Source organism: Triturus cristatus, chromosome 5_1, assembly GCF_964204655.1.
Source record: "Triturus cristatus chromosome 5_1, aTriCri1.1, whole genome shotgun sequence".
NCBI lineage: Eukaryota > Metazoa > Chordata > Amphibia > Caudata > Salamandridae > Triturus > Triturus cristatus.
In genome coordinates, this window is record NC_140587.1 from 170,611,514 (window position 1) to 170,638,947 (window position 27,434).

The 27,434-nt window shown below is 44.3% G+C and overlaps 1 protein-coding gene across 1 annotated transcript; it reads left to right on the forward strand.

Moving 5' to 3' along the window:
• The first annotated feature begins 1,138 nt into the window (after positions 1 to 1,138).
• Positions 1,139 to 27,168, forward strand: LOC146830564 (lymphocyte antigen 6E-like). The gene is made up of 4 exons (XM_085604050.1): positions 1,139 to 1,235; positions 5,417 to 5,533; positions 24,442 to 24,653; positions 27,032 to 27,168. Exons 1-3 carry the CDS (start codon positions 1,184 to 1,186, stop codon positions 24,636 to 24,638), a joined length of 366 nt encoding a protein of 121 aa, XP_085460176.1. The 5' UTR covers positions 1,139 to 1,183; the 3' UTR covers positions 24,639 to 24,653; positions 27,032 to 27,168.
• The last annotated feature ends 266 nt before the right edge of the window (positions 27,169 to 27,434 follow it).

Below are 27,434 nucleotides of genomic sequence, written 5' to 3' on the forward strand. Positions count from 1 at the left end.
TGTCGGATTTGTACCTCTTCTCTGTGGGTAAGGGGTACTTGTGCTACAGTAAACTTTGTTGTACCTGTTCTCAGAGTGTAAGAGAAGCTTGCACTGCATGTTCCTATGGTGTGCCTGTTATGTGTGTAAGGAGCTCTGCCCCGCAGCTGTGCCTGTTACCTGTGTGTAATGGAAGTCTGCACTGCATCTGCCTATTCTGTGCCTGTTACCTTTGTGTAATGGAAGTCTGCACTGCCTATTCTGTGCCTGTTACCCGTGTGTAATGGAAGTTTGCACTGCAGCTGTTTGTGTAGGAGACTCTGCAGCTGCCTGATCTTTTTGTCTACAAGCTGCTTGCATTGCAGTTGTATGGATTGTTGATGTTCTTAGTGTGCAATGGAAGGAATCTATCTATGCTGTGCCTGTTACCTGTGTGTAACGGAAGCGGCTGCTGTAGCTCACTGTGTCGTACTCTGTATAAAAGGGAAGCTTGCACTGCAGTTGTTTAGTTGACTGTGCTGGTCCTGGTCGCTTTGTTTCAAGGAGCACAGCAACTTCCTATGCAAACACCCCATACACATCTCCTACCACACCTCTCTCTCTCAGCAGCTTTCTATGCTGTGCCTATTTAAGGGAAGCTTGCACTGCAGCTGCCTGTGTTGTACTTGTTCTCTGAGTGTAAGGTAAGCTTCCATCCTACCTGTCTCCTCTGTTGTGTTACCTGTGTGTGAAGTCTGCACCGCTGCTGTCCATTTGGTACCTGTTCTGAGGGACTTTGTTCAGCTCAGGTACGGAATTCTTATAGAAAAAGAAAAGCTGTTGACGTTGTCAATACTTGTTCCTAGGGTACTCTCCGGGCGTGTATTTGTTTACTGTCTTTTCCCTCTCAAGACAAGGGCACTTGGATGACCTAATGTATCATTGCCACACACTAAAATCAGCTTTCAGTGTCTGACGTTCAGAACAAGAGAAGAATGGAAGGGAACGCATTTAATAACAGCCTAGGACCCCACCCTTGAAAAAATTAGCGGTGTTATTAGAACTATTTGTGCCTGGAGGGAGAACTTCCCCGTGCAATCCTATTTTCCACGTTGTTAGCGACGTCCACTGTATCCAAGCGAAAAGAATCCAAACACAGCGAGGGTATATAAGACCCAGGGCCGGGGCAAGCAGCACCTCTGGAATCTCCCAGGATCCACTCAGCATGAAGGTGGTTCTCGTCTCCCTGCTGGCTGCTGCCCTCTACGCTGGGATAGGTATGAGGTGTGGGTGAAAGGAAGTGTGAGAGGAGTGGTAGGAGTTGGTGTATGTGAGAGGAAGGGTGAGAGGTGGTATGAGGTGTGTGTGAGAGAAAAGGTGAGAGGTGTGGTAGGAGAATGGTCGTATGGGGTGTTTGCGAGAGGAGAGGAGGGAGGTGTGAGGGTGGTTCTCGTCTCCCTTCTGGCTGTGGTCCTCTTTGTGGGGATAGGTATGAAGTGTGTGTGAAAGGAAGTGTGTGAAGGAGTGGTAGGAGATGGTATGGGGTATATGTGAGTGGAAGTGTGAGAGAGGTGTGGTAGGAGATGGAGAATGGGGTTTGTGTGAGAGCAAGGGTGAGAGGTGTGGGAGAATATGGTGGTATTGGGTGTATGCGAGAGGAAGGGTGAGAGGTGTGGAAAGATATGGTATTGGGTGTATGTGAGAGGAAGGGTGAGCGGTGTGGTAGGGGATGGTGGTATGAGATGCTTGGTAAGAGGTTTAGTGAAAGGGGGATGGTAAGGTATAGTGAGAAGAGGGATTAGGGTGGGATAGTGAATGGAGGCGTATGGTGAGAAGAGGGCTGTGGAAAGGATAGTGAATAGAGGGATGGGGACGTATGGTGAGAAGAGGACTGAGGGAGGGATAGTGAATGAAGGGATGGCGACGTATGGTGAGAAGAGCGCTGAGGGAGGGATAGTGAATGGAGGGATGGAGGCGTATGGTGAAAAGAGGGCTGAGGAAAGGATAGTGAATGGAGGGATGGAGGTGTATGGTGAGAAGAGGGCTGAGGAAAGGATAGTGAATGGAGGGATGGAGACGTATGGTGAGAAGCTGGTGAGGGAGGGATAGTGAATATAGGGATGGGGCGTATGGTGAGAAGAGGGTTGAGGGAGGGATAGTGAATGGAGGGATGGGGCGTATGGTGAGAAGAGGGCTGAGGGAGTGATAGTGAATGGAGCGATGGGGGCGTATGGTGAGAAGAGGGCTTAGGGAGGGATATCGGATGAAGGGATGAGGGGCATATGGTGAGAAGAGGGCTGAGGGAGGGATAGTGAATGGAGGGATGGGGCATATGGTGAGAAGAGGGCTGAGGCAGGGATAGTGAATGGAGGGATGCTGATGTATGCTGAAAAGAGGGCTGAGGGAGGGATTGTGAAAGGAGGTACAAGAAAAGAGCAAGATAGGATGAGAGAAGAGATGGAGAGCGTAGGTATAGTGTATTGAGGGATGCTGAGAGTAGGGATGAGAAGGTGAAGAGGGGAGAGTAGTGGTAGGGGAGTATGGAGAGAGGAGGGCTGTGATGGGTGTGTTTTAAGTCCCGGCAAGTGGAAGGAACATTGAACTTGTGCATGGTTGTTCCAGTTTAGTACCTTAGATTTCATCACCACATTGAGTGACATTTATTAAAAGTGCAGGCATCTAAACATAAACTTAGCGACATTCCAGACATTGTCATGAGAGAACCCTTAGGAATCAGTGTGCCATATGCACTGTATAGGGGGAGGCAGAGCCACGTTATAGTTTATTAACCTGTGTACAAGAAGGTGTTTGTGGAGCATCTCCACCCCCCCAGGTGAATCACCTCATGGCCTGGCTCCCAATGGCCCGGGCCTCCACACTCATCCTCACTAGGGGGCGCTCTCCAGTGATATTGTTACATTGAAGGAAGCATGCTAGCATCTAAACCAGGGTACAAGTCCTGAAAAACTTAAGTAGGGAGACTCAACAAGTTGGGCAGAATCGGCGTGATTATAAATGAGAGTTTTTCAATGGGGTTGTTTCAAAATATTGGCACAACCCTGATGCAAAATCTGGGCCTCAACGTATATAATAACTTTTTTTTAAACCCTGCCACAGAGAAATTGGCAACAAGGAGAATCGTGGCAGTAAATCTGTTCTGTATAATTGGTTGCAATGTCTGTATTTTAAAATATCTTATGGGGTTAAGGTACGTGCTACAGAGATCTTTGTGTGCCCAGTAAATCGCTGGAATAATAATAATGGTAAGATTTGTTTTGCCGAGTCCTATTTTTGAATCAAAGTAGCATAGAGGGTTAATATGTCTCCTGCAAAGCACATTATGCAACACGCAGATGACAGATTTTTATTTTATGTAAATGGGTAAAGTGGTTACTGCTTTTGAGACAGATCCTCTTGTAACTTGCAGTTCATAAATTGTAATCCTTCTAATATACCACAGTGAGCAATAAGAGACATGGGGCTCTTACACTTTGTAATCCTCATTGTCTTATGTAACACACATATGATTTATTGTCAATGTATATTCTGTACGTGCGATGTAAAGCGCTCTGCCACCCTGCATTGGGATGAGTAGTGGCACAGTGCTTTACATCATACGTACCCAAATAACAATTAAATAACACTATTTTTGTATTTCTTTTATGGTGCTTTAGCACTATAAAAGAAATAAAACAAAATAGTGGTATTTAAATTGTTATTTGTGTAAATACCGGCGCGACCAACGTATCTGACATTTTTACAGTGTATGCAAATCTCTTATCTACAGGAACTGACCGCCTCGGGGGTAGTGAGCGCTATATAAATACAATTACACAGTCAAAAGCATTTCTCTCCTAAGTGCCAGTGAAGTGATCAAATGTGAGCCTATGTTTTTCCTGTGTTGCATTTAGGTGTGAGGGTCCCGATAGCTCCTAGCCAGGATAATAAGAGGCCTACTCACTGGAGGCTCCTTGCTAAAGCGGAAGAGTGTCGCCCCACTGCTCACTGAGCAATTAAAAAAGGGGAAAATAAAATGATAATAACTCAACGTTATTAGCATTTTATTTAACAGTACTGGCTCAGTTGGTTGGGGTGGGGCTGGGCTGTTTTGAGCTGGGGGAGGAGTGATAGGCACTTCCTAAGTGCGCATGCCATTTTGGCCCATCTTCTCGGGCAGGCCGAACAGTCATGCGCACTTTGTATGTTCTCCACCCAGGCTGCTTTACAGCCAGTGTGGAGAACATGCACAGCCTTCCAGCCGCTGTCTGTGCGCTGAACCATGACGCTCAGACCAATCACAACGCTGATGTAAGGCAGCATTGTGAATGGTATGGGGAGTCTGGGAGGCTGTGTGCTTACTGCTGCCCAGGAGAAGAGGAGAGAATGGAGGAGAGGCGGCCGCATCCAGGTTTTTAATTCCCTCCGCTCCCCCCTCTGCTTCCCTACCCCCTCGCATGTTGTGCAGATGTCAGAAAGTTACACCGGGACGAGTTCAGCATATTTCTGTGAATTTGGAAAGAAACATTGCACTCCGCTGAAAGTGGCCAGCTTTCCAGTAGGGTAGGCAGCGTCTACCCTCTGAACATAGGGGGTAGACGGTATCTACACTTGACTCGAGCACTGATCTATACTGAGAGGGGGGGGGGCAGCGAAATGGTGAAAGCGGCTTTCTTAGCCAAGACTTCGATGATAAGTAGAGGAAACCTTTGTTTTAAAAACCCTTCAAACAGGCACGAGCCAGGACTGCACAGCTGCCAAGATTGCCAGGTCTCTGCGTAACTAGTCAGTCTGGGTTTTTTCGTAGAATTCTGGGACTTGTAGTCCTTGTTTTGTACTGGGTTAAGTAAGACTTTAGGTCCCAGAATTCTAAGAAAAAACTAGTACTGGCCTAACTAGTCACGCTGGGACCTGGGAATCTTGGCTCCTGTGAGGCTGAGACAGATGAAGGGGTTTCCACTAGTTTTATACCACTGGCTCTGTGTGGATCCAGCTAAGCTTGGGTTCAGGCTGGCCCCTCGTTTACCAACTTTCCCCATAGCTTCTAAGCTGCCCCGTCACAAGTACTTTACTTGCTGCAATTTTTGAGCCTATACTCGCAATGTAAATATAGATGGGCACTGAATCACTTAAGCCTAAACACCTCTAGGCCTCCTGCGTCATCCGCCATCCATGAGAGATTTTGTAAGCAACGAGTGTTCATCTCTGAGCTACTTGCAGAAGTCTATGCCAGGTTTTCTTTCAGGTTGACCCCTGGATATGTAATTGTATTTCATGTCTATATAGCCTGACAATTATGCGTGTATCTGAACCTCTTGACCCCCCCTTGGACGCCCTGGTATATTGTAAAAGTCTGTGACGGTAGCTATCAAATTATTATATAATTTTGGCAAAGTTCTGGGTTGTTTACGTACGAGAACTAAAGTTGTGTGTCTGTTTAGATTTTTTTTTTTCTTTCCAGTGCATTCCTTGCAGTGCTACACATGCGAGAGTCAGAGTAGCAACAGCAACTGCATGACGACCACCACCTGCTCCTCAGACGCCACCGCCTGTCAAACGACTGTTTGGAAATATGTAGGTAAGTACCGACTCTGCTGAGATGCGTAATCAGTCAGGTTCCCTGTGAATGACAGCATGTCAAGTGCACCCCGCAGCCTTGGTTCTACACTCTGCAATTTCCACATTACAGCCTCTATCCAGTTTCGAAGCGCTCCAATTTCGGAAGACATTGGGATTTGGTGCTTTTTAGGTTAAGCCTTGGCAGTGCATGCGGTGCTCTGCGAGGCATGCTGTATAAGAGTATGGACTTGAAGCCCCGCCCACTCTCCTCCCATATTTGTCATTGGCTTTTTTCATTGTCCTTCGTAAATGCGGGCTTCTGATTGGTTAATAGGCTTGTTAGCGCCTCCTTAGTACCGCTTTGTCTTCATTTATAACCTCCCGCGAGGACTGGCCCTTTTACTTCGGTTGTTACACTGTATGACTTATTTAGTCTGTAAGCGCTATTTTCTTGAATGAGTTACTCCTACTGCAGGCACAACATGCTTTCCTGCAACATTCGGAGTGCCATGCACGCTTTCACTTTCCAAGCAATAAGTCTCTCATTTACAAGGGTTTGATCTATTGGCATTGTAAAGCATGTGTTAATTATCAAACCAGATCAATAAAAGGCAACTTTTGCAAATGCGAGACCTATTGCATTCCAAATGCTTGAGTTTTTAACAGCATTCGCTTGAGGCTCACTCTGCTGTAGACAGCCGTCCGGCTTGTTTTTAAGAATCACTTAACAAAATCCTTCTGCTTTTGAAGCTGGCTTTGAATAACAAAGTCTGAGTAAACAGCTCTGTCACCTCTGTCACTGACAGGTCACCGTGAGGGCCTCTCTCAGCACAAAGGGGATGCGGCCTCATGGCCAGAGCTGCCAATTCTGAAGTTGGGGAACCAGGTTTGAGTCCTGGCGTCGGCTCCACATCCCGTGATTCAGGGAAAAACACTTAATCTACCTTTGCCTAAAGACATGAATTTGGCCTTCTGTAATGTAACCTAGTTCTTGTGTAAAGCGCTCTAAAGCCGGCTGGTTAAGCGCTATATTCCAAAACGTCGCAGCAGAGAAGTTAAGGCATCTAGGGTTATTTTATGCCAATGTATCCCTTAAAGCATAAATATTACTTTAGCCACCCCCAAGGACTGCTAGCAGTCATTGTGCGCTAACAGGATGCTAAGAAAGGACATTTTACAAATTGTAGCTGACACTTTTCTTAGAGTGCCCCTACCATATGTTTTAAGTTTATTTTATCCATAGCTTTTTTAAAAGCCTTTAGAAGCTAAATACATTCAAATCACTTCTTAACACAGAGAAATAAAAGCATTTATTCATTCATAAAATACATAAAAATGTGAAACAAGAGGTAACCTCGCATGAAGGATTCTGTGTAATATAAAAGAGTTAGTGCTTGCTTTCTGCAGGCTTAAAGAGTTGGCATAGATATCTGTTTTGTGTTACTCAGACAGCAGGGCCCACAAAAACATATGTGTTAAAGCAGTCCTCTCCCTGACAGGCATAAGTCCCATTTACAATAAGGCAGAGGGTTGTTTTGCCATCGTCCTGAAGTTCCTTGCACTTGTAAGCCAACATTGCACAGTTTTATTTGAAAAACAAAAAACAACAAACATTTACAATGCAATAGGTCTCGCATTACTGAAAGTTTGAGCGATTGGAATTGCATTATTATTTTCAACGCCAGTAACTCAAACTTTCAGTAATGCGAGACATATTGCCTTGCAAATGCTTGTTAAATAATTTGCCCAGGATCAGAGCGTTTGGTCAAGGTGGAGGATGAGGTTAGAACGCGTGTATCCATTTAATGTTTTACGCCATGTCTCTGGACCTGTAACTTTCTACTTCTCAAATGTTAAAGATAAATCTTTTTCATTACATTTTCAAGGAAGAAAGAATGACTTCAAGCGGGCGGATCAGCTTTACTCTTTCCCATTCAGGCTCCCACCCCTGTCTAATCTCCTCTCCTGGTGTTCCAACTTTTGCTTCTTGGTTCCCACCCTCCCACAGGCGGGCCCAACGTCTCCCGACCCCCCAATAGTACTACCATAATGCGCTTCTATATAGGTTCAGTGCTGGAGCTGGAAAAAAATTACTACAGGAACCTAAAAATTGGGAGTCAAGGTGTGATAGAAGAAACGGGGAGGAATCTCATGGTTCGGAGCTTGAAAATCAGAGTCTGATAGTCAACTTATAAATTTTTTTTTTTAAATCTGCTGCAAGGAAATTGCAACGCAGACATATGTGAAAGTATTTCCGTTTTAGGGGCCAGATGTACGAAGCGTTTTACCCGTTTGCAACCGGTAAAATGCTTTTGTCGTGTACCAACCCTATTTTGCGAGTCGGAAACCTATTACTGACTTGCAAAATAGGGTTTGCGAGTCTCTATTAGTAAGGGGAGTGTTAAGAGCGTCCCTTCCTAATAGTGAGTCAAACTGGTATGTAGGAATGTTTTGCCACCAGGAATGCAGTCCTAAAACATTCGCAGTTACCACCAACTTCAAGTTGGTGGTAACCCATTGGCAAATGGGAAGGGGTCCACAAGGACCCCCTACCCCTTTGTGAATGCCAAACATTTTTAAGAGTAGGCAGTGGTCCGTGGGACCATCCCTGTGAGTGCAGGCCATGCCCAATGGGTCGCAAAGTGAGATCTACCTCCTGAATATTAATGAGGTAGGTCTATTTGTGACCCACTGGAAATTGCAAAATGTGTCTAAGATAGGTTTGTACATGGGTGTTTGCGATTTCCTGATTGTGAAATGCAAAAATGTGCAATTAGGAAATCGTAAACTGACTTTTTTGTACATCTGGCCCAGATTACTTAATTGGTCACAAAGAGGCTGTTTTTAAAATATCTTACAGGGTTAAGGCACCTGCTGCAGAGATCGTTGTGGGACCAGCAATATTGATGGGACTATTACAGCGGAAACAGAAATCTAGTGGTTAACACAGATCTGTGTTTTGTCCACTCACAGTTCTGACTCATAAAGTAGCACAGATGGTTAATGTGTCTGCTGTAACAAACATTTTGTAATATGCAGATAATAGATTTGTTTTTTTATGTAGTTAGGTAAGCAGGCTGCTGCTTTTGACACAGTGATCGTTTTGTTACTTCCAGTTCATAAGCTGCAAGTCTTCTAATATAGCACAGCATCAAGGAACTGCATGCAAACTGCGAGTCGTGGGTTTAGATCCTTATTGCTTTTTTCTCAATCTGGTTTTATTGTAAGACGTTTTCCTTTGGGAAGTAATAAAGTCTTATTAGTACAGTTACCACAATCACTGCGTTAGGTTTTAAATCCTGACTTTGTTTCTCTTGACCATTTACTCTTAAAGTATAATATCTACAAGTATGGATTATATATGATTCCTACTCCTTATAAGTTGTAACCTTTGTCAGCGTACGGAATGTTTCCTGTACACTGATGAACACACATATGACTTATTGTGCCTTTGTGTGTTATGTAAAGCATTCTGACACCCTACACTGGGATTAATCGCTCGATAAAAGAATTATATAAAAACAATAGGTGCCATTTACATCAATATTTGTGTAATTACTCATACATACAGATAAATCTTACATTCTTACAGTGCAAGCACATTCCATACATAGGGAGTTGAAAAGGATTCTCCTAAGTACTTGAAAAGTGATAACATGCTGTGCACCTCTGCCCTCTTCCATTGCTTTGGCCTCTAGGTGTTAGGCTCCAGATAGCTCCCATCCAGTATTACACTCAGGGCAGCACTGGCCGTAGCAGGCATCGGGCAATTGCCCGGGAGGCTGGAAGGGTGGGAGCCGGTTTTGGCGTGCTGGGGGCTGGTTCTGTTAAGCAGCAGTGCTTCACGCTTTCTTCCCCTCACCCAGCAGGGCTGCTTTGGGTTCCCAGTCCGGCCCTAATTACAATCAGACAAAACGAGGGCTGATAACCCTTTAAATTAGGCTTTTCGTTTGTGCCTAGCTGGACTTGTAAATAAGAGAGCCCCCTTGCTGCCTGCACGTTTCTGCTCTGAACGGAATGCAGACAGTGTGCAGGTGCTGCTGAAATATGTCCTGGTGTCTGAAAATGACACCAAGACAAATTCAGCATGTTTCCCGTCATCAGGCAGATTCCAGATTCAGCCAGAAATTGCTGGCGGAACCAGGATCCTACACAATCCCTCTACTTTCCTTCAGGGGCTAGGTTGTGTCTCACGGTGGGTCTGTAAATGACGGGCCCTGAAGATCCTCCCATTTAGGTTGGTAACGTTCCCTGCTTTGAGGATCATTGCGTGGGAGCAGCGTGTGCATTCTGGGAATGGTATGAGCCTTGCAGGACTGAGGAGCTTCTCGACACGAACTGAGTTGGTGGCCGCCTCCTAGATTTGTTGGGTCATGACCAATGGAGTAGCCAGAAAATTACAATAGCCCCCACTTTGAGCTAAAGCCCTGATGCCACCAAGCAAGCGAGCTGAACTCTCGTTAGCACAGATTCCTTGTCTTTTCCATCCATGCATCGATCCATTCATTGTTTCACACTTGTCTCCACCTTCGATTCATCTTTACATTCTGCCACTCATTCATTATTTCATCCTTCATTCAATCTTTCCCCATCCATCCATCCATCCATCCATCTATCTATTCACCCATCCACTCTGCGATCCATCCATATAGAAACTCTACCATCCATTCTGCCATCCATCACTCCATCTATCCATTCCTCCATCCATCACTCTGCAATCCACTCATCAACTCCGCCATTCATCCATGAATCCCTCAATGATACCATCCATTTATCCGCCCTGCAATTCATCAATCTACAGAGACATCTTAAGGATTTTGGGGGCCCTGGGCCAAACATATTTTGGGGGCCCCTGTGCAGAACAGCTTTGAATTTATGATACAAATTGAGCCCCTGTTTCCCACGCAGTTTCCGCTTCCTCAGCTGCGTTAGCGATCTAGTTTGCATCATGGGCATTAGGCTATATTTTCCCCGATGTAAACAGATGCGCGCAGCTGACAGCGGTAGGATTTAGTGTTCCCTGCCCTGCTACTAGGTTTTTAATACTTTTTAACTTGTATATATGTGGCTGAATTACTCTGTGCTTTTTAACAATTTCTCCTACCTATGCGCACTTGCACTTTACTTGATTCTGCTTGCCTACACCTCCTTAGCTGCTCCGATTCGCATCTCGCTTTTCCTCCAGTCCTTGTCCGCCGCGGCTGATACACCGATTGAGCGGAGGGCTGGGGCTACTATTGGGCCCCTCACTTCCGCCGTCACAGTTTCCGCTTCCTCAGCGGCATTAGCGATCCAGTTTGCATCATAGGCATTAGCCTAAATTTTCCCGATGCACACAGACGCCCGTCAGCATCCTGGAGGCGTCCGGCGCCAGCCATGCTGCCCAGTTCCCCCCCCAGTGAGTTTCTTCCACTATATTACATTAGGGAAAAACCGCTTAGCCTTAGGCGGCTACCATTATGTCAGTGTACAGCGGCTGATCCGAGCTTGGAGGTAGACTTTCAACGCAATAAGTGCAACTGGTCTCCTCCAGCCAAGGAAACGTGTACCCAAGATCCTCCCACGCAACAATAAGTGTAAAAACAATAAGAAAACAGAGGACTTAAAGGCCACACTTTTAAATTGTCGCTCCATGCAAATGCATGAACCACACATTTATGACCTACTTTTAGATGAACAGCCTTATCTCTTATTTCTCACTGAGACCTGGCTGTCTGAAGCCACCAACCCTACTATCACCTCCGCCATCCCTACGGGTTATAAAATCCTTAGGAGGGAACGACCGAGTGGGAAGGGGGGCGGTGTCCCCATAATTTACAATAAAAAACTAGACTGCTCTCCCATCCCGATGGAAAACATTGAGGGTGCAGAGTCCTTAGGCTTCCGCTCAACCTTATCCCCCCATCATAGCATAGCTGGTTTTCTGATTTACAGACCTCCCAGTGCAATTGGAAATTTTATTACTACGCTTAATACATCCACCACCTCCCTGGCCTTAAAATACAACAACTGCCTTGTTGTGGGAGATCTCAATATACATATGGATAATAGAAAAGACCCTCAAACAATTTCCCTTATTGGAGACGCTGCAGGCCTGCAACATGTTTCCATGTATTTCTTCAGCCACCCATGAGAAGGTCCATACACTCGACCACATTTTTCACAACTTTGACAGATCAGTAAGCTTACTTCTTCTCATTACCTGGTCTAACCACCACCTATTAAAATTCATCATTCCCAACTCTGCCACTGCCCCTCGGGCTAACGCAGGGCAGAGGGTCCCTAATTACAGGACATTCCATAAAATATCCATCCCAATGTTAGCAGACGCCCTCAGTTATTCCTCACCGGAGCTGTCTGGCTGCCCCGACTCGGACGCCCTCTCAATAGATTCATGGCTCCGAACCAACATCGGTGCAGCGGTATCGGTGGTTTCCCACTCCTCAAAGAGGTGGGCCCCACCAGCTCCATAGTTTTACGGTTCCCTTAGATGTAGCAAAAACAATTGTAGAAGAATGGAACGGAAATGGCGTAAATCCTATGCACCTTAGGACAGGAAGGTGTATAAAGACACCTTAAAAGCTCATTACATTCTCGTGAAGGCAGCCAAGAAAAACTTCTTTCAAACCAAGATAGAAAATGCCCAAAATAAGAGTAAGGAAATCTTTAGCATAGTTAAATCCTTTACCGCCCCGAAAGCCGGGACAAAGGAAGGGCCATGCACAGAAGAATGGTCTAAGCAAATAGCTCAATTCTTCCACAAAAAGCTCTCTCGTGATCAAACAAGCATTCACTAACATCTCAGAGGAAGAACTGACCTTCTACCTTAGTTCTAATAACAAATTTCACCTCTTGGATCCTCCATCTTTACTAGCTTTCCCTGAGTTTCAGCTTGAAGAATCACTGACCCTTCTCCAAAGCATTAAGTCTGGCTCTCCTATCGACCCATGTCCAGCGAATATCCTGAACCTATTAGCTCCCACCATGAACCCCATGGTAAACCAGCTCTTTAATGCTTCCCTCTCCTCAGGGAACATGCTGAAATTATGGAAGAATGGTAAGATTCTTATACTGATAAAAAAGGCTAACGCCAAACTGACGGACCCTGACAACTACAGGCCAATCTCCCTTCTTCCTGCTCTCTCCAAAGTATTAGAGCAGCATGTAAACAAGGCCCTCCAAAAACACATTGAAGATGGGAAGCTCCTTCCTGAGTCCCAATCCGGTTTTAGGGCTATTTACAGTACGGAGTCCGCTTTGCTGGAAGTGACTGAATTTCTCAAGGGTAAGCTGGACCAGGGAGGCAAGGCCGTTCTGATACTGCTCGATCTGTCGGCGGCCTTCAATACAGTCCCACATGAGAGGCTCCTGGAGAGACTTGCTAGCATCGGCCTGGGGGACCGCCTTAACATGGATGTCATCCTTCTTGGCAAATAGATCTCAGGACATCTGGCTCCCCCCTTTCTTATCCCCGGTTCCGGCCATGAATGTAGGTGTCTCTCAGGGCTCCATTCTCAGTCCTACCCTTTTTAATATATATCTATCCCCCCTTGAGTTTCTGGTAGAGGAAGAGGGCGTCAAAATAGTTTCCTGTGCTGATGACACTCAGCTGAGTTTTACATGTGAAAAAGGAACCAACTTTGACGGGCAATGATTAGGACTTTCCTCACAAAGGTTTTTAACTGGCTTAAGATCAATCAGCTGAAGTGCAATCCTGACAAAACTGAAGTTGTTTTCTTTGGTAATCCAGAAACGCTCTTGGTGACAAAAAGATCAGCCACCCCCGCCCGCAGAAAGGAGAAAGTCAAAAACTTGCGCTTGCTTTGGCATGCTCCGGATGGCAACAAAATTCCTGCCACTGTTACCGCTTGAGAGTAGAAAGATTGTGGAGCAGGCTCTGATTACATCAAAGCTTGACTATGTCATCAGCTTGTACCTCGGTCTTCCCAAATCCATAATCCAGCGCCTACAAGTGGTACAAAATGCGGCAGCCAGAGCCATCCTGAGACCTAAACCCAGATCTAGTATGACCCCTATTCTTAAGTCTCTACACTGGCTCCGCATAAAGAACAGATCGACTTCATAGCGATGACCATCTTCTTTAAAGCTTTCCATGGCTTAAGAGCCAGCTAACTAAATAAGCGCGCTAATCGCTACACAACATCTAGACCCCTAAGATCTTCCAATGCCAACCTGGCCATCGTGCCTAAAATATGCCATGCCTGCACTGGAGGCAGATTCCTCGCCTTTCTAGGTGCAAAATTGTGGAAAAGACTCCCTGAGTTTCTGAGACTAACCACAGACCTACTCTCTTTCAGGAAGAACTTAAAAACCTGGCTTTTTAATAACTGATGGGTCTTTCATGAATGTTTTACTCCTACTGTCACTTTTTGTGACGCACCGGCAGCGTAAAAAATGTGCATGTTGCACACTATTTACAAAGTAACGCATCTAGGCAGATGCGTCACTTTGTAAACCCCTGCACCGCATAATACCTGCGCCAGGTATAATGTATGCAGGGTGGGTGTTACCCCGCAAGAAGCCTTGCAGAAGTGGCGCATTGAAATCTATGAGAACTCAGTGCGCCGCTTCTTGGACCCCATTGCGTCAATATCTTACCCCTGCCTCACGGCAGGTGTAAGACTGATGCATTCTCTTTCACGTGGGGCTGTCCCATGTGAAAAGACACATCGCTGGATTTGTATCTATTTTCAAACACACCCCAGCAATGCATCACTGTTGCGCTTACAGATACGTCAGAAATACTGACGTATCTGTAACTCCTTGCGACATGATGCGTCATACAGTAACTATGATGCATCCATCATGTCGCAAGGAGGGCGCACTAAGAATTGACGCATCCCTGTTTTCACACAGCGATACATCACTTCTCATAAATAAGGCCCTAAATGTGTTTACAGCCAATATTCAGGGATAGTTATGTGTGTTTTAAATATTGTACCACACCAGCAGCTCACCAATATTACTGCAAATAATCCCTGTGATGCCCTCCCATTTCTTATATGTTAGGCCTTGTTTGATATAAAATAAACTTTTTTTTATGTATATTGCATGAAACATAAACACAACATTTCTCTGCAAAATGGCTGTACTAGACTCTCACACACCAGCTACATAAAAAATAAAGTAAAGGAAAACAGTATTTAAAACAATCTGTTTAAGAAATTTGCAAGGTCATGAGGGCAAAAGTCTGGAGAATGGAGATGACTGCCAGGGGGCCCCCTGAAAGGCTGGGGCCTGGGGCCAGAGCCCACTTGGCCCATGCATTAAAACGTCTCTGTCAATCTACTCTTCCATCCATCCATACATCCCTTCTGCCATCCACCCTTCAATTCAATTCAAATGTTATTGTTTGATTACTAAAAACCATAACAAAATGTTAAAACCATATTGCTCATGTGTGTATAGATGAAGATTAAAAAATGAGGACCCAGGTTAACATAAAAACAGTGCGGTAATCTTGCTATAAAATGGGTTATTGTTAAAAAATGTCCGAATGTTGAGGTAGTTAGCCTATATAGTTCGTGGTCTTTGGTAACAAAACAGTCACTGTGTAGTTTTAAGAAAGTCTAAAAAGGAGACGCGTGAACGTGACAAATAGTTTTAAAAGCTGAAGTCTATGTTCAGGTCGGCCACGCTGGATGAGCCGGAGGCCGCTAAATTTTTATTGCGAAGAGGTGGCGCGACCAACCGGCAGAAGATTTGCTGCATTCTCTTTCCCCAGCGATTTAGCTGCTCTGATGACAAATTCGGCGGACCAACTGTTCAGCTTTGTATTTTCTGCCATCCACCCATGAACTCTGCCAATCATCCATCAATCCATCAACACTACCAGCCATTTGTCCACACTACAATTCATCAATCCACTCTTCCATTTATCAACTCATCCATCAACTCTGCTATCTATCCACACATTCACTGCCCTCCACCCACCCTTTCTACACTCCATCCACCCGTCCACTCTGCCATTCATCCACCCTGCCATCCATCAATCTACTTTGCCACACATCCAGCTATCAATACACTCTGTCATCCATTCATGCACTCTGCAATCCATCCATTTACTCTGCTATCTACTCATCCATTCAATCACCCATCTATCCACTCTGCCACCCATCCATTCTGCACTCCATTCATCCATCCACTGTGCCATTCATCCACCCATTCTGTTATACATCCATTCATGCACTCTGCCATCCATCCATTTACTCAGCCGTCCATCAATACCCTCTTCATCCATTCATCCACTCTGCCATCCATCAATTTACTTTGCCATTCATCCAACCAGCCACCCATCCACTCTGCCATCCTTCTATCCACTCTGTCATTTATGTATTCACTCTGCCATTCATCCATCCATTCTGTAATCCATCTACTCTGCGATCCATCCACTCATTCATCCTGCCATCCAGCCACAATCAACTCACTCTGCCATTCATCCATCAACCCATCCACTCTACCATCCATCCATATATTCTGCCATGCATCAATCTACTATTCTGCCATCCATCCGTCAACTCTGCCTATATCCATCCACTCTGCCATCCAGACATCCATTCATCCACCCACCAATCCATCACCTGTTCACCCACCTATACATTCACTCATACATCAGTTTACTCTGCCATCTTTTCACCTGTCCATGCATTCATCCATCCACCATACCTTTACTTTGCCATCCTTCAACCTCTTCCTCAACCTATCATTCACATATCCTTTCACTCACTCGTTCATTCACATTCTCATTCATCCACCCACTCATTCATCCATACTTCCTTATTTTAACCCTTACTTCCAATATTCATTCTTTCTTTCCCTGTTCCATTTTTCCAGCTGTAGTTTTTCCTTGCTCCTGCTTGCTCTTCTATTGATGTGTTAATTAGGAGCTTTTGTCTGCTGAGTTGCAGACAGAAGAGGCCTCTAAACAACCCCCACCCCTGCTGCAGCTACTAAAGCGGGGGCTTCATAACCCCGCAGGGTTGCACCTGTGTGTAGTGGGCCTTTCCAATAGGCCGAATTCATCTTTCAAACTCTAAAAAGACTTTGTTTATCCTTTGTCGAAGAGACTATTCATCTAGTTACATCTAGCCTCCTGCCAATTCTAAAATGACTTCCTTATCTAATTGTGGCCCAAATTAAGGGTTTCCCAAGATAAGCATATGAGGAGAGGGGAAACTGGTCAGGCCAATCTTGTCCCAGACACCAAGAGTGGCCCGCATTATTGCATACCTGAACATATTGGCGGATCTCTCCTTGGAAGGCATCAAGGGACTTCCCAAAGGCATCTTCCCACCAATGTATGGTCCAGGAAGCACCATTGTCTTTCTGTTTCTGTCTTGGACCATCTAAGTAGCTGGTGGAGATCCGCCACCTGCTAGTATGGTACCAATTTGGTATGCTCAAGGCTCCTATAGCCCTCTCCCAGACTTCTCATCTTCAGTACTTCCTCGAAAAAGTTGATGTCTTTGTGCTGCAGTTGATTTATTTACTTGTCTTCAATTCATATGGGTATTGTTTAGAATTGGAAGAGCATTCAAGGCAGTAGCTATCCCCCCTAATCAGGAAAGGGACTAATTGTACCAGTTTTGTAAGTTGTTTCTGATCGATTGGGCTATCTGGAGGAAATTAGCAAGAAGGATGCTAGATATGGTTGGATTTTCCTGAATCCCCCAGTATCTGATGGAGGAAGGGATAGATTTAAAGGCTGAGGGCCGAGTGAATCATCATATGTCTATCCCCGATATGTTCAGGCTTTGGGCCTGTGACTTACGCTTGTTCTGCTCAAAGTGAGACTCCGCACATAATCGGTTTCATTTCTCCGGAAGAGGCTGGGGCTAGGTCACTGGGTCCCCTAGCATTATGATGATATAATCTGCAAATAGTGGTACTTTGAACTAATCTATCCCCAATTCAACTCCTCCGATGGGTGTATTCATTCAGATCATTGAGCTAAGAGTCCCACATATAACATGAACAGCAAGGGTGGTCTGGTTCTAAGTCCAGTAGGAGTCTTCTCTGTGTCCCTGCTACTCACGCTTACCCTGGCCGAAGGGAAGGCGTAGCCCACTAGGGTTGTGCTTAGGGAAACCTGGGCTCAGACCTCTCTCATGTTAGGCAATCTCCAAGATAAGTCAAATGAAACTATCAACTGTCTTTCCATCATCTAAGAATAGGAGCATCACCTCCTTATATTTCTTGTTTGAAGTCTCAATAAGTTAGGCTACAAAGCTCCAAGGAAAAACAAGTCTGTCTTAAGTTCCAGGAGGCAAAGGTCACAAGTTAATAAAAATACTCCTCAGGAAATATTAGTCCAGAAGGGTGCAGAGGCTATCTCAAGATGTACAAGAGTGCGAGAAGGAGGCAGAAGGGTGCCCTGACACAGTACAAGCTCTGAAATAATCTTCCCAAACAGTCTTGTTAAATTGAGGACACCTATTGTTTGAGGAGAATGTCTATAACTGTACAAAACTTATATTGAGCCCCGGTTCTCATTGCTGTACCACTCTAGCAAGCAGTGTTGTGTTATTTGGAGCATGTGCCTTTAATGTAACATAACAGACTCCTTTTATAACACCCAGTTTCTTATGGTAGCCTGATGCTCCATTCCTATCTAAACCCTTCACCTCTACCCTCTCAACAATCATCCTCCTCTGTCTATACTCTGTTTACAACTGTAAGTCTTAAAGAGCTTTACTAATCATTACCCCACCTCAACTTACTAATTCTCCCAATCACATCAGCCATCACATCGATAGCTATCGGAAACAACCGAGAGCTCAAGCCACAACTCTCTCAAAGTTCTTTACACTACTTTTCCCTTCATCACTCTGCTTCTCATATGCATTCCTATTTACGCTACACACCAATAATGGGCCTTATTAGCATATCGGACGGATGCCATTGTGGATTGGAATCGCCTGACCGTAGGTCGGCGGTTCTGACCGCACTATTTGGATGTGACCGCCCTGTGGCGGTCAGAAACATCTATTTTTCAATGGTAACTTGTGCGGCGGGTAGAAAAGGCCCACAGCACAAGCTATAATTGAAAAATTGATGTTTTTAAACATCCTTGCACCGTGTAAGTGGGCACCATGAGGTGCCTGCCACACGGTGAAGGGATGTTTAGGGGGGCACCATTGGTGTCCCCAGGCCCCGTATTTGAGGCCATAAAGACACGGCGGCCCTGCTAGGGGTCCCCAAGGTCACTTTCTGACAGGCCTTTCCATGTCGGAAAGGATGACATCGAAAGGCTTTCGAAAAGTGACATCATAATCCCAATGGCGGAGGCAAGGCTGACTCTGTCATCATTATGGGATTGTGCTCTCTCTGATGCCCGATGGGTTCAAGGAGCCCGTCAGAAGAACAGCAGACGGTTCCTCTGCTCAATGCCTCTGCTGGGGCAGATGTCAGGCGGACCACAACGGACAGTCAGTGGGTTGCAGTCCGCCTGACATCGTAATCAGGCCCTATATGTTTTCTTCACTCCTCTACATCCAATACCCTTGAAGAACACCTAATACATGTACCTCTTCTGTCTGACAATATCCACCAAAGTAACTGCTCATCAAACTGGATCAAGTCTACATTCCTACCACTAGACTTTGTTCTCCACCCCTGCTGCAAGATCACTCGAAGCTGCAACCTGAGCAATGTCCAGCTTGTCACCACAATCATCAATCACATCTTGCACATCCAAGAAAAAGAAAAGCAAATCACCCCTACCCTCACTGGCCAATATATCAGGCCATTAGCTAGACTAGCTGTAGTATCACTAGAAGAATCCAAATATCTCCAACCCATAAAACGTTCCGACAAGGATTCGGATATAAAATATAAATAAACAAGACTCCAATATTACCAGGCCAGCTGGACAAAGTTGCAGAATGGTCACAGGAGATTGTAGAAATAGGCATCACATCAACATGTGTCAATAGCTGCCTACTAGCCCCACAGCAGTATCTATGATCAACTGGATACACCCAATCGCTTATCTCAGCCCCTTTATGTTCAAAACAGCAATCATGTCATGCATGCTAATCACTTCCAAATCATTTAATTTATTGAAACATACTTCATTCAAAATACCTTTGGTGTACCAGACCAACACACAAAATTACCCAGCAGATAGTACAAACCTTTGTCACATGGGATAAAAAATGAGTCATAGTAGCGGTGCAGATCACTAGGCAAAAGGAGAAATCAGTTCTACAACCTACTAGCATACCTCAAGCCAAGTGTTCCTTGTTGCAAACACAGGGCTAGGTGGTAACGTGGAATCCATAATACATGAAGCAATCCCTGACGGACACCTAACTCTCTTCAGAAATCAACCAAATGGAAGGATGCTGGTGGAATTACACTGGTCCTCAAAAAAACAACTATCCAGACTCAATACTAAAGGCTATCTTGGAATGAGAACTTCTGCTCCCTAGGAGATCTCACCATCTGGTTTGTTAAACCAGCATTACACAAGACATCATACCTACTCACTGCCATGGAAGCTTTTGACTTCCAAAAATTGGTCACTGCACCCACCCGCTTAGCAGGCTGAACGTCAATAGTATTTTTGCTGCAAGAAGTCTAATTTCAGTCACAGGAAAGAACCACACTATATGGAGTGACCACCAACTCATCGAGTCCATTCTCAACCTCCCTTGGCATAACATGCTCCTACAGATCTTGCACAGCCATAGCTATGAGACTGTGGAAAAAGTCTCCACTTCCTTTCCCAGTACCTCAAAGTGTCAGTTAAACAGCACACCCATTAGTCAACTGTTGGGTACAACCTAAAAGAAGTAAGGCAGGTGGTTCAACTAAGTTGTAAAATTTCAAAATGCAGAAACCAGATCCCTCGAAAAACAGTGGAGTAAAAAACATGACCTTAGTGATAACCTTAAATCTACAAAAGCAACATTGACTACCTGGAAGGCAGACATGGATTGGTGCATGCTTAGGGAAAAGACAGTGTATGTTGCACGGGGGTGTCCAAAAAGTGGTCCGCAATTTGGGACAAATGGAATGTATACAGAGGGAACATTTGTATCCCACCTACTGTCCATACCCCCGAAGAACCTCTAACGCCTTGAGTCCCCACTTTCCCTGTCATACCGCTGTGGTTCATCGACAGAATGTTGTCAATGTAAAATTGCTATATTGTTCCTCCTTTTGTATTCAAAAATGTCATTTTTCTCTGTTTAATAAAAAGATTTATAAAAAAAAAATCTACAAAATCAGTATAGAGTGTACTGAATCGCCATCTAAAAGAGTAAAAGATACCCCTACATGGAAGGTATTGTTGACTCTACATGCACCAACCATCAAAAGGTTCAGTAACTTGGCCATTACCTCAACAGGCATGAAACACTCGGGTACTTCGCAGTGGCTGAGCAAACTACTTCCTTGAAAAAGCTGCTAACTTTGAATCTTACTTTCTCTATTACGCAGGTAAGAAAGCCTCTCATTGCCTTCCCAGACAAAAAAGGGCTTCCTTGAACTCGCCATTCAAATTGTGCTCTTTCAGTCTACCACCAGAAAAAGAAACACATTGCCTTAATTGGGTTAGGATCATCTGCTCTAAGTCACTGGACCTACAACCTTGCGACCTGCACTTCTTTTACCTATCTTTTGCTACCCTCTTAGCTCGCTATGTACCAGTTATTGTATTACTCTCTTTCAACCCCTTTTTTGTGATTGTTCTGTTTTGGTATTCTTATCTGATGTCGATACTGCATTTATTACCTTCCTTCCCTCCAATTGTAAAGTGCGCTGATATCCTGCGGGATCATGTTCGCTCTATATAAAACTTTATAAATAAATAAATAAATCTAATAAAAGCCTGAGGCATGGCAGGCTTCCTTGCAGACCTTTTCCCTCCATTCTTTTTCATAACCATTCACCTAGAATCCTCTGCTATCATAGCAGTGAGGGAGCTGATAACATGCTGCAGGTATGCAGACAATGTTCCTTTCAATTGAAAACTGGGACAACCTTTGAACACCGACACACCTGGGCCGATGAATGCCTAATGACTGTGGAGCAATGGATGCTAAAGAATTATCTCAAACTAAACTTAACTGTTCAAAATGGGAATACTCAGCTGTGGATCCTAGAACAATTATAATATTGTCTTCGCCCCCAGAAATTGGAAAGCCTCAAAACACATCGAGCAAATTTAGAATGTTTTCAGTGATCCTAGACTCAAGCCTCTCACTTTAAAACCATGTTAGCAGAGTGACAAAAGACTCATTCAATGCAGTAAAAATACTGCGTGTCTTCCACTACCTACCGCTCTTACACACAATGCAGACATCACTTAGAGATGTCCTGCCTGGACTATGTAACAGGCCTCTATATGGGACTGGCATAAATGTGATGAGCAAGCTGCAAAGCATGCAGAATGTGGGAGGAAGACAAGTCTATATCCTAAACAGATGGGATCACATTACCACTTCTCTCAAAGCTCTCGATCAATTACCAGCGGCAAGAAGATTGTGCTTTAAAACCTTCAGGATTGCTCAGGGCAATCCATGGGCTCGCCCAGACCTTACTATTGACCAAACTGATGTCACAGAACCAAAAGAGAAACCTCTTAATAAGAATGACCCCATGCTTGACAATCCCTCCTTATCAATATCCCCATAGGTTGAATCTGCTTCTCACGGTAGACATGCATGCGTCCAAAGATATTCCACAAGGGTTCAGGACCTTGTCATCCATTGATATTTCAGAAGAGAAATAAAGACCTGGCTTTTTGAGAAATCAAGACTCTACTCACCCTGACACCACTACTATGACTGTTTTTTATACACTGCTTGGGATGATATTAGCACGTTTGTTTGCATACAACACCAGCACTAAACTAAAATGAATGTCACTCCAACCAACACACTTCCTCCTTTCCATACACTACAGAAGTTCTGACTATTCTCCTGACCATCTAGAACGTCATTCAGTCTCTTAGCAAGAGATAGGATAGCACTATAGAAATCATACAATACCATAAAATACAATAACAGCATGATGCATAAAATATAACATATACTAACACAATATAGAATAACACAATAAAACAATTCAATTGATGTTTGCGCAGTGATGTGATGCAGAGCAGCCAAATCATTGGTCTGCGTCCGAAACTGGAATATTTGGCACTAAATTCTCCATGGGTAATATTTAATCCCATGCGAACTTGCATGAATGTATCGCTAAGCTTCAGGCATCGCTGGAGTTGTGAGGTGGTTCAGATCCGCTGTCTACATCTGGCTAAAGTTAGCAACCACAATTGTGGAAATTGGCAGTGCACATCTGGCCACGGATCCCCTGAAGCTAATGTTGGAGAAAAGGATCCGGATAAGAAATCTTAGCGGGAGGTGTCTGAATACCTCCCATGAGTGGGTCATAGCAGTACTAAGAAAGAAAGGCAACGTTCCATCCATGGACACTTGGCTGAGTAAAGTACCTGTAGCAATTGTTGTAGGACACCATCTCAATGTATGCACCAGCCAAGCGTCTGTCCACAAAGACCTGTAAAGCAATGATTGACTATCAGGAGATTGATAACACAGATCTTACCTGTCCTCAGGGACTCCGTGCACTGTGCCCATGAGCACATCAAGACTGAAGCGCATACTACACACTTGGGCATGTAGTCATATACCACATTTGGATTTCATAATTTCACCCTGAAGGTTAGTTCTTTAATAATTCGGTTTATACTATGGATGTTCTTGGATGGGTGGGTTGTGAACATCAACAGGTGGCATTGCTATGGATTGATTGAAGGAGACCATTTGCTTGTCATTGTTTCTGATGCAAAATCAGGAAACAAATATTTGGTGAGAAGAAAAAAACAACAGCCAGCTAGAACGCATGGTAAGCCTTGAATCCCTAATCTTAATGGAGTGCAACAAACCAGTTTAATGTAAGTGCTCAGCGGCGGACTCAAACCTGGGAATAGAGACACTGTGCAGTGTACATTTGAGACGTTTCAATTGCTGGTCATAGGCCCTGATCCTGAGGTGGTTGGTGGAGAAGGCGCTGTTTATCATAGTTATATAAAATCCAACTTATCGGGCTGTAGGGGAGTAACACTAGGTGCTTCTGCAACCAAGCCCGCATGTCACAGGAAATATTGCAGTGTACTTCCATGTTACATTCTGTCAGGCGCAGGTTTGAGCTGAAATTGAATGAAAGGGTAGGTGTTTATCGCACCTGGTAATTACCAGGTACCGTAAATACCCAACTCAGAATGTTGACCTCTGCTCAAGCAGGGATTTGCAAAAGGTCCGAAAGCCCCGACCAACTCAGAAACAGGGTCTTATCCTTTTATGTTCAAATTTTTTTCTTGAAGATGAATGTGCTTAAATCGATACTAGCGATAGGTGGTCCAATCCACAAGTCCATTTGTGCATCTAAATTCAACTTCATTGTGCAAATTAATGCATTTGTGAGGACAATCTCTTGCCCCTGTGGATCAAGGCATGGCTGTCAACCAGGCCTATCCAGCCACTGCTGCATGGGGGCACCCTTAGAGGTCCCCATTCGACCATAGTCATATCTCACTCAAAGCATCAAATCTCAGGGTCCCCTCACCTCATTTAGCGAGGGGCCCCTACCGTCTTGCAGTACATTGACCAGGTAGAAGTGTTGATCCTAGTTACAAGCATTGTGCGGTTGCTCCAGAGCTCCCCTGGACTCGGAGTAAAGGCTGGCAGCTCAGTTCTCACCTGTTGCTGTTCCAAATACGGATGTGCATTTTACATGAGCGTTACCGATCTGACTTAGTGGTAAATGAAAATAGTGATCCTAGGTGCGTTTCAGGTGTAGCGATGGAAGGTGACTATGGTGCCGCGGAGCTCCGCGTCTACAGCTACTGCTTCTGAACATCCTGTTTCTCTTTGCTTGCAGTGGGGACCTCAATTACCAAGACATGTAGCTCATCCTGCAGTGCAACTAATGTTACTGTAGTTGGGGTTGGCACTACCACCAGCTGCTGCAGCGACAGCTTGTGCAATGTCAGCGGAGCGACGAGCGTGAAGACGAGCTACCTGCTTCTGGCCGCATGCCTGGGCTTCCTTGGTCTTTTATTGAGAGACAAACTATAGGCCAAGGAAAGAAAGGTGAGATCTGCTTGTATGTCGGAATAGAGACAATATACATGTGGAGTTAAGAAACGGAAATCTATACTTCCCTAGATATTCTTACTGTTGCAATATTGTGGTAGTGGATATTCTGCTTACAATATTCTGATGGACTATATATATATATATATGCCTTTTAGGGATACAATTGCGTGACTTATTTTGTGCCTTTTATACTTAAAATATTTATATATTTGTTGAAACACTAAATTGATTTTATTCTTAATAAGATAGTTATTATAATGTTGTTCTTTTCCTGATCCAAAACACATGTTTTTTTATGAAAATGTTCATAGCTAAAGGTTTCTTCTATGTCTATGACTCACCACCAATCATTGTCAGCATGTAGCACTTTAAATAGTCTGTTACTACGTAGCAGCGTTGTCATGTGATCAAGGTCGACATTAAAGCATCACCTTAAGCACGCATCTGAAGGTCCGCGTCTGCTTTGTTGAAAAATTTGGGAGAAACGAGGAGCAGTTCTTTGGAGATATATATATATATATATATATATATATATATATATATATATATAAAATTTGCACTTATTTATTTATACTCACACAATATTCTTGTTTGCTATATTTCACAGTTATATGGATTGTCAAGGTGCGTATATGGGGAGTTGAAAATAGTAAATACCAGTAAATACCTAACTTCATGATAATGTGGCACTTCATATTCTGATTACAATATTGTAGAGGATGCTATGTTTAGCATCAAAGTATATAGAAGTGGAGTCAAGAATGTAAATCCATGGTTCAATTATCACCCGTATGTGCTTACCATAGCGATATTTAATATTCTGGGTACAATATTTTTGCCAGATGATGTTAAATGCAAGATATTCTTTGAATACAGAGAAATAGGAGTGCTATCCACTTGGCCTTGTTCACAATAGGTTATTTCTCATTGTTAACTTCAAACTTGATTCTGCCAATGCCCGATAATCACACGTACTGGGTATGGGCTAGCAGTTGTAGGGTGTGAGTAGTTGGGCTGTAGTCCTAATCGGGGATGGTGAGCCAACATTGCAGGTGGGCATTATGTTTCGCAAATGTCTGAATGATTTACTATCCCCTTGGGACGAGTTGTGGTGCTGACGCTGTGCAACAAGGAGAGAGCATGCAAGAGGATTTCAGCTCTCTATAAAAGGGTGAATGACTATCTCTACAAGAAACACCTCATCATAGAGTAACATCTGGATGCTGTACAACCCTTTCAAGTGTCTCTAGCTTGAATCTTTCCTCCCAAGCCTCTCTCCCACCCTCAGCCCTGCCGCTTCCCTTACTGACCAACCTCCCCTTTAAACCTCAACCTTCACCAATATCCTGAACACAGTAAAGCCCTTGATGTATCTACTCTCTGCCATACTCTCCCTTTCATTTGCACTACTCACCATGAACCACCTATAGTGTGCAGCGCTCTAATGCTGTGTGTCTGGTACACACAGCGTGATCCCCATTCATCCATGCAAGTAGGAAATGAGTTTGCTGCAATTTGGGTGAAATAGTATAGGAGAGTGGCGTTCCCAAGGAGAACCACATAGGAATTTGGTTTAAATAGAGTTGTGTGCAGTGCCAAGAGGTTGGGAAAACCACCCTATTCCCCAATACGGGGTCAAAGACCACATACAAAGTAAGCAAGAGTCCCCTGCACACGCTAAGAGTGTATATACAGTTCACAGTAATGTAAAACAACAATTGTCTTCTTTAGCTCCATATTTTATGTCTTATTATTTTCCTTTCTTCTGCCGAGGGTGTCTCTAAACAGCCCAATCAATTTCTTGCAGTCTTAGCCAGCACGTGTTTCGCCGCCTTATAGGGGATGAACTTGCGACTTCTTCAGGGCTATTGAGTTGTCATATGGATCCTATAGTTTTGGTGATACTTCCGACCCGAAAGTCATCAAGTTCCCTTTTCCACTTCTAATTTAAGTGTTAGGGCTCCTTGCGCCATCCAAGTGTCAGCCTCCGAAGATGGGGAGCTTCAATCTGGTGCCCGATCCGGCAAGATTTTCGGCTACAAGAAACGCTCCCACAGTCAGAGGAAAGGAAAATAAAAAGAAATAAACTATGGAACTAAAGAAGACGACTGTTGTTTCACATTACTGTTAACTGTATATACACTCTTAGCGTGTGCTGGGGACCATTGTTTACCAAGTAGGAAATTAGTTTGATTAACTTTTCAGTGGAGGTTGTGGGGTCCACGATGAAAACTTTGTATTCCTGGGGTTACCTTGACGTGGGCGTGTTTAAGAATTTGCACCCAGTGGTTCATGTAACAGAAGAACGGAGTGTGTATTAGAAACTATTCAAGTTTTGCTCTCTAAATTGTCCTATTCTTTTCTCTCTACAGTGGACAGAGAGCGCTATACAAGCAGACACATTTCCCAGAGTATTTCTAACTGATGTGCCAGTAGTCCTGAAATGGACAGCGCCCGAATGAACATTGTATAGCTGTGATTTGTGCATTATTAAATAAAAGATTCACACACCTGAGTGAGTGCCTAATAATTTATTGTCTCAATTAGTTTATTGCCATTATATGTACATCTTGGGACATAACAATGCAGGACCGCGCTTGGGGGGGTCGGAATTCCTAAACATTGTGGCCCTTTAGTTTGCAGGTAAGTACATTTTGTATGGTTTTAAATGACCTAATCTTAATTGTGTGTTCTGTGTATATCCAAGGGCGCAGCTTGGTCAGTGGGATTGGAGGGGGGGGAGGGTGAGCTTCTGATTCCCCAGCAGTCACACTG

What these genes read in the sequence shown, in the direction of transcription:
- LOC146830564 (XM_085604050.1), top strand. Translation starts at nt 1,184, where the DNA reads ATGAAGGTGGTTCTCGTCTCCCTGCTGGCTGCTGCCCTCTACGCTGGG. An exon ending in TGCCCTCTACGCTGGGATAG is followed by an intron (nt 1,236 to 5,416) that starts GTATGAGGTGTG and finishes TTTTCTTTCCAG; the next exon opens with TGCATTCCTTGCAGTGCTAC. An exon ending in GACTGTTTGGAAATATGTAG is followed by an intron (nt 5,534 to 24,441) that starts GTAAGTACCGAC and finishes CTTTGCTTGCAG; the next exon opens with TGGGGACCTCAATTACCAAG.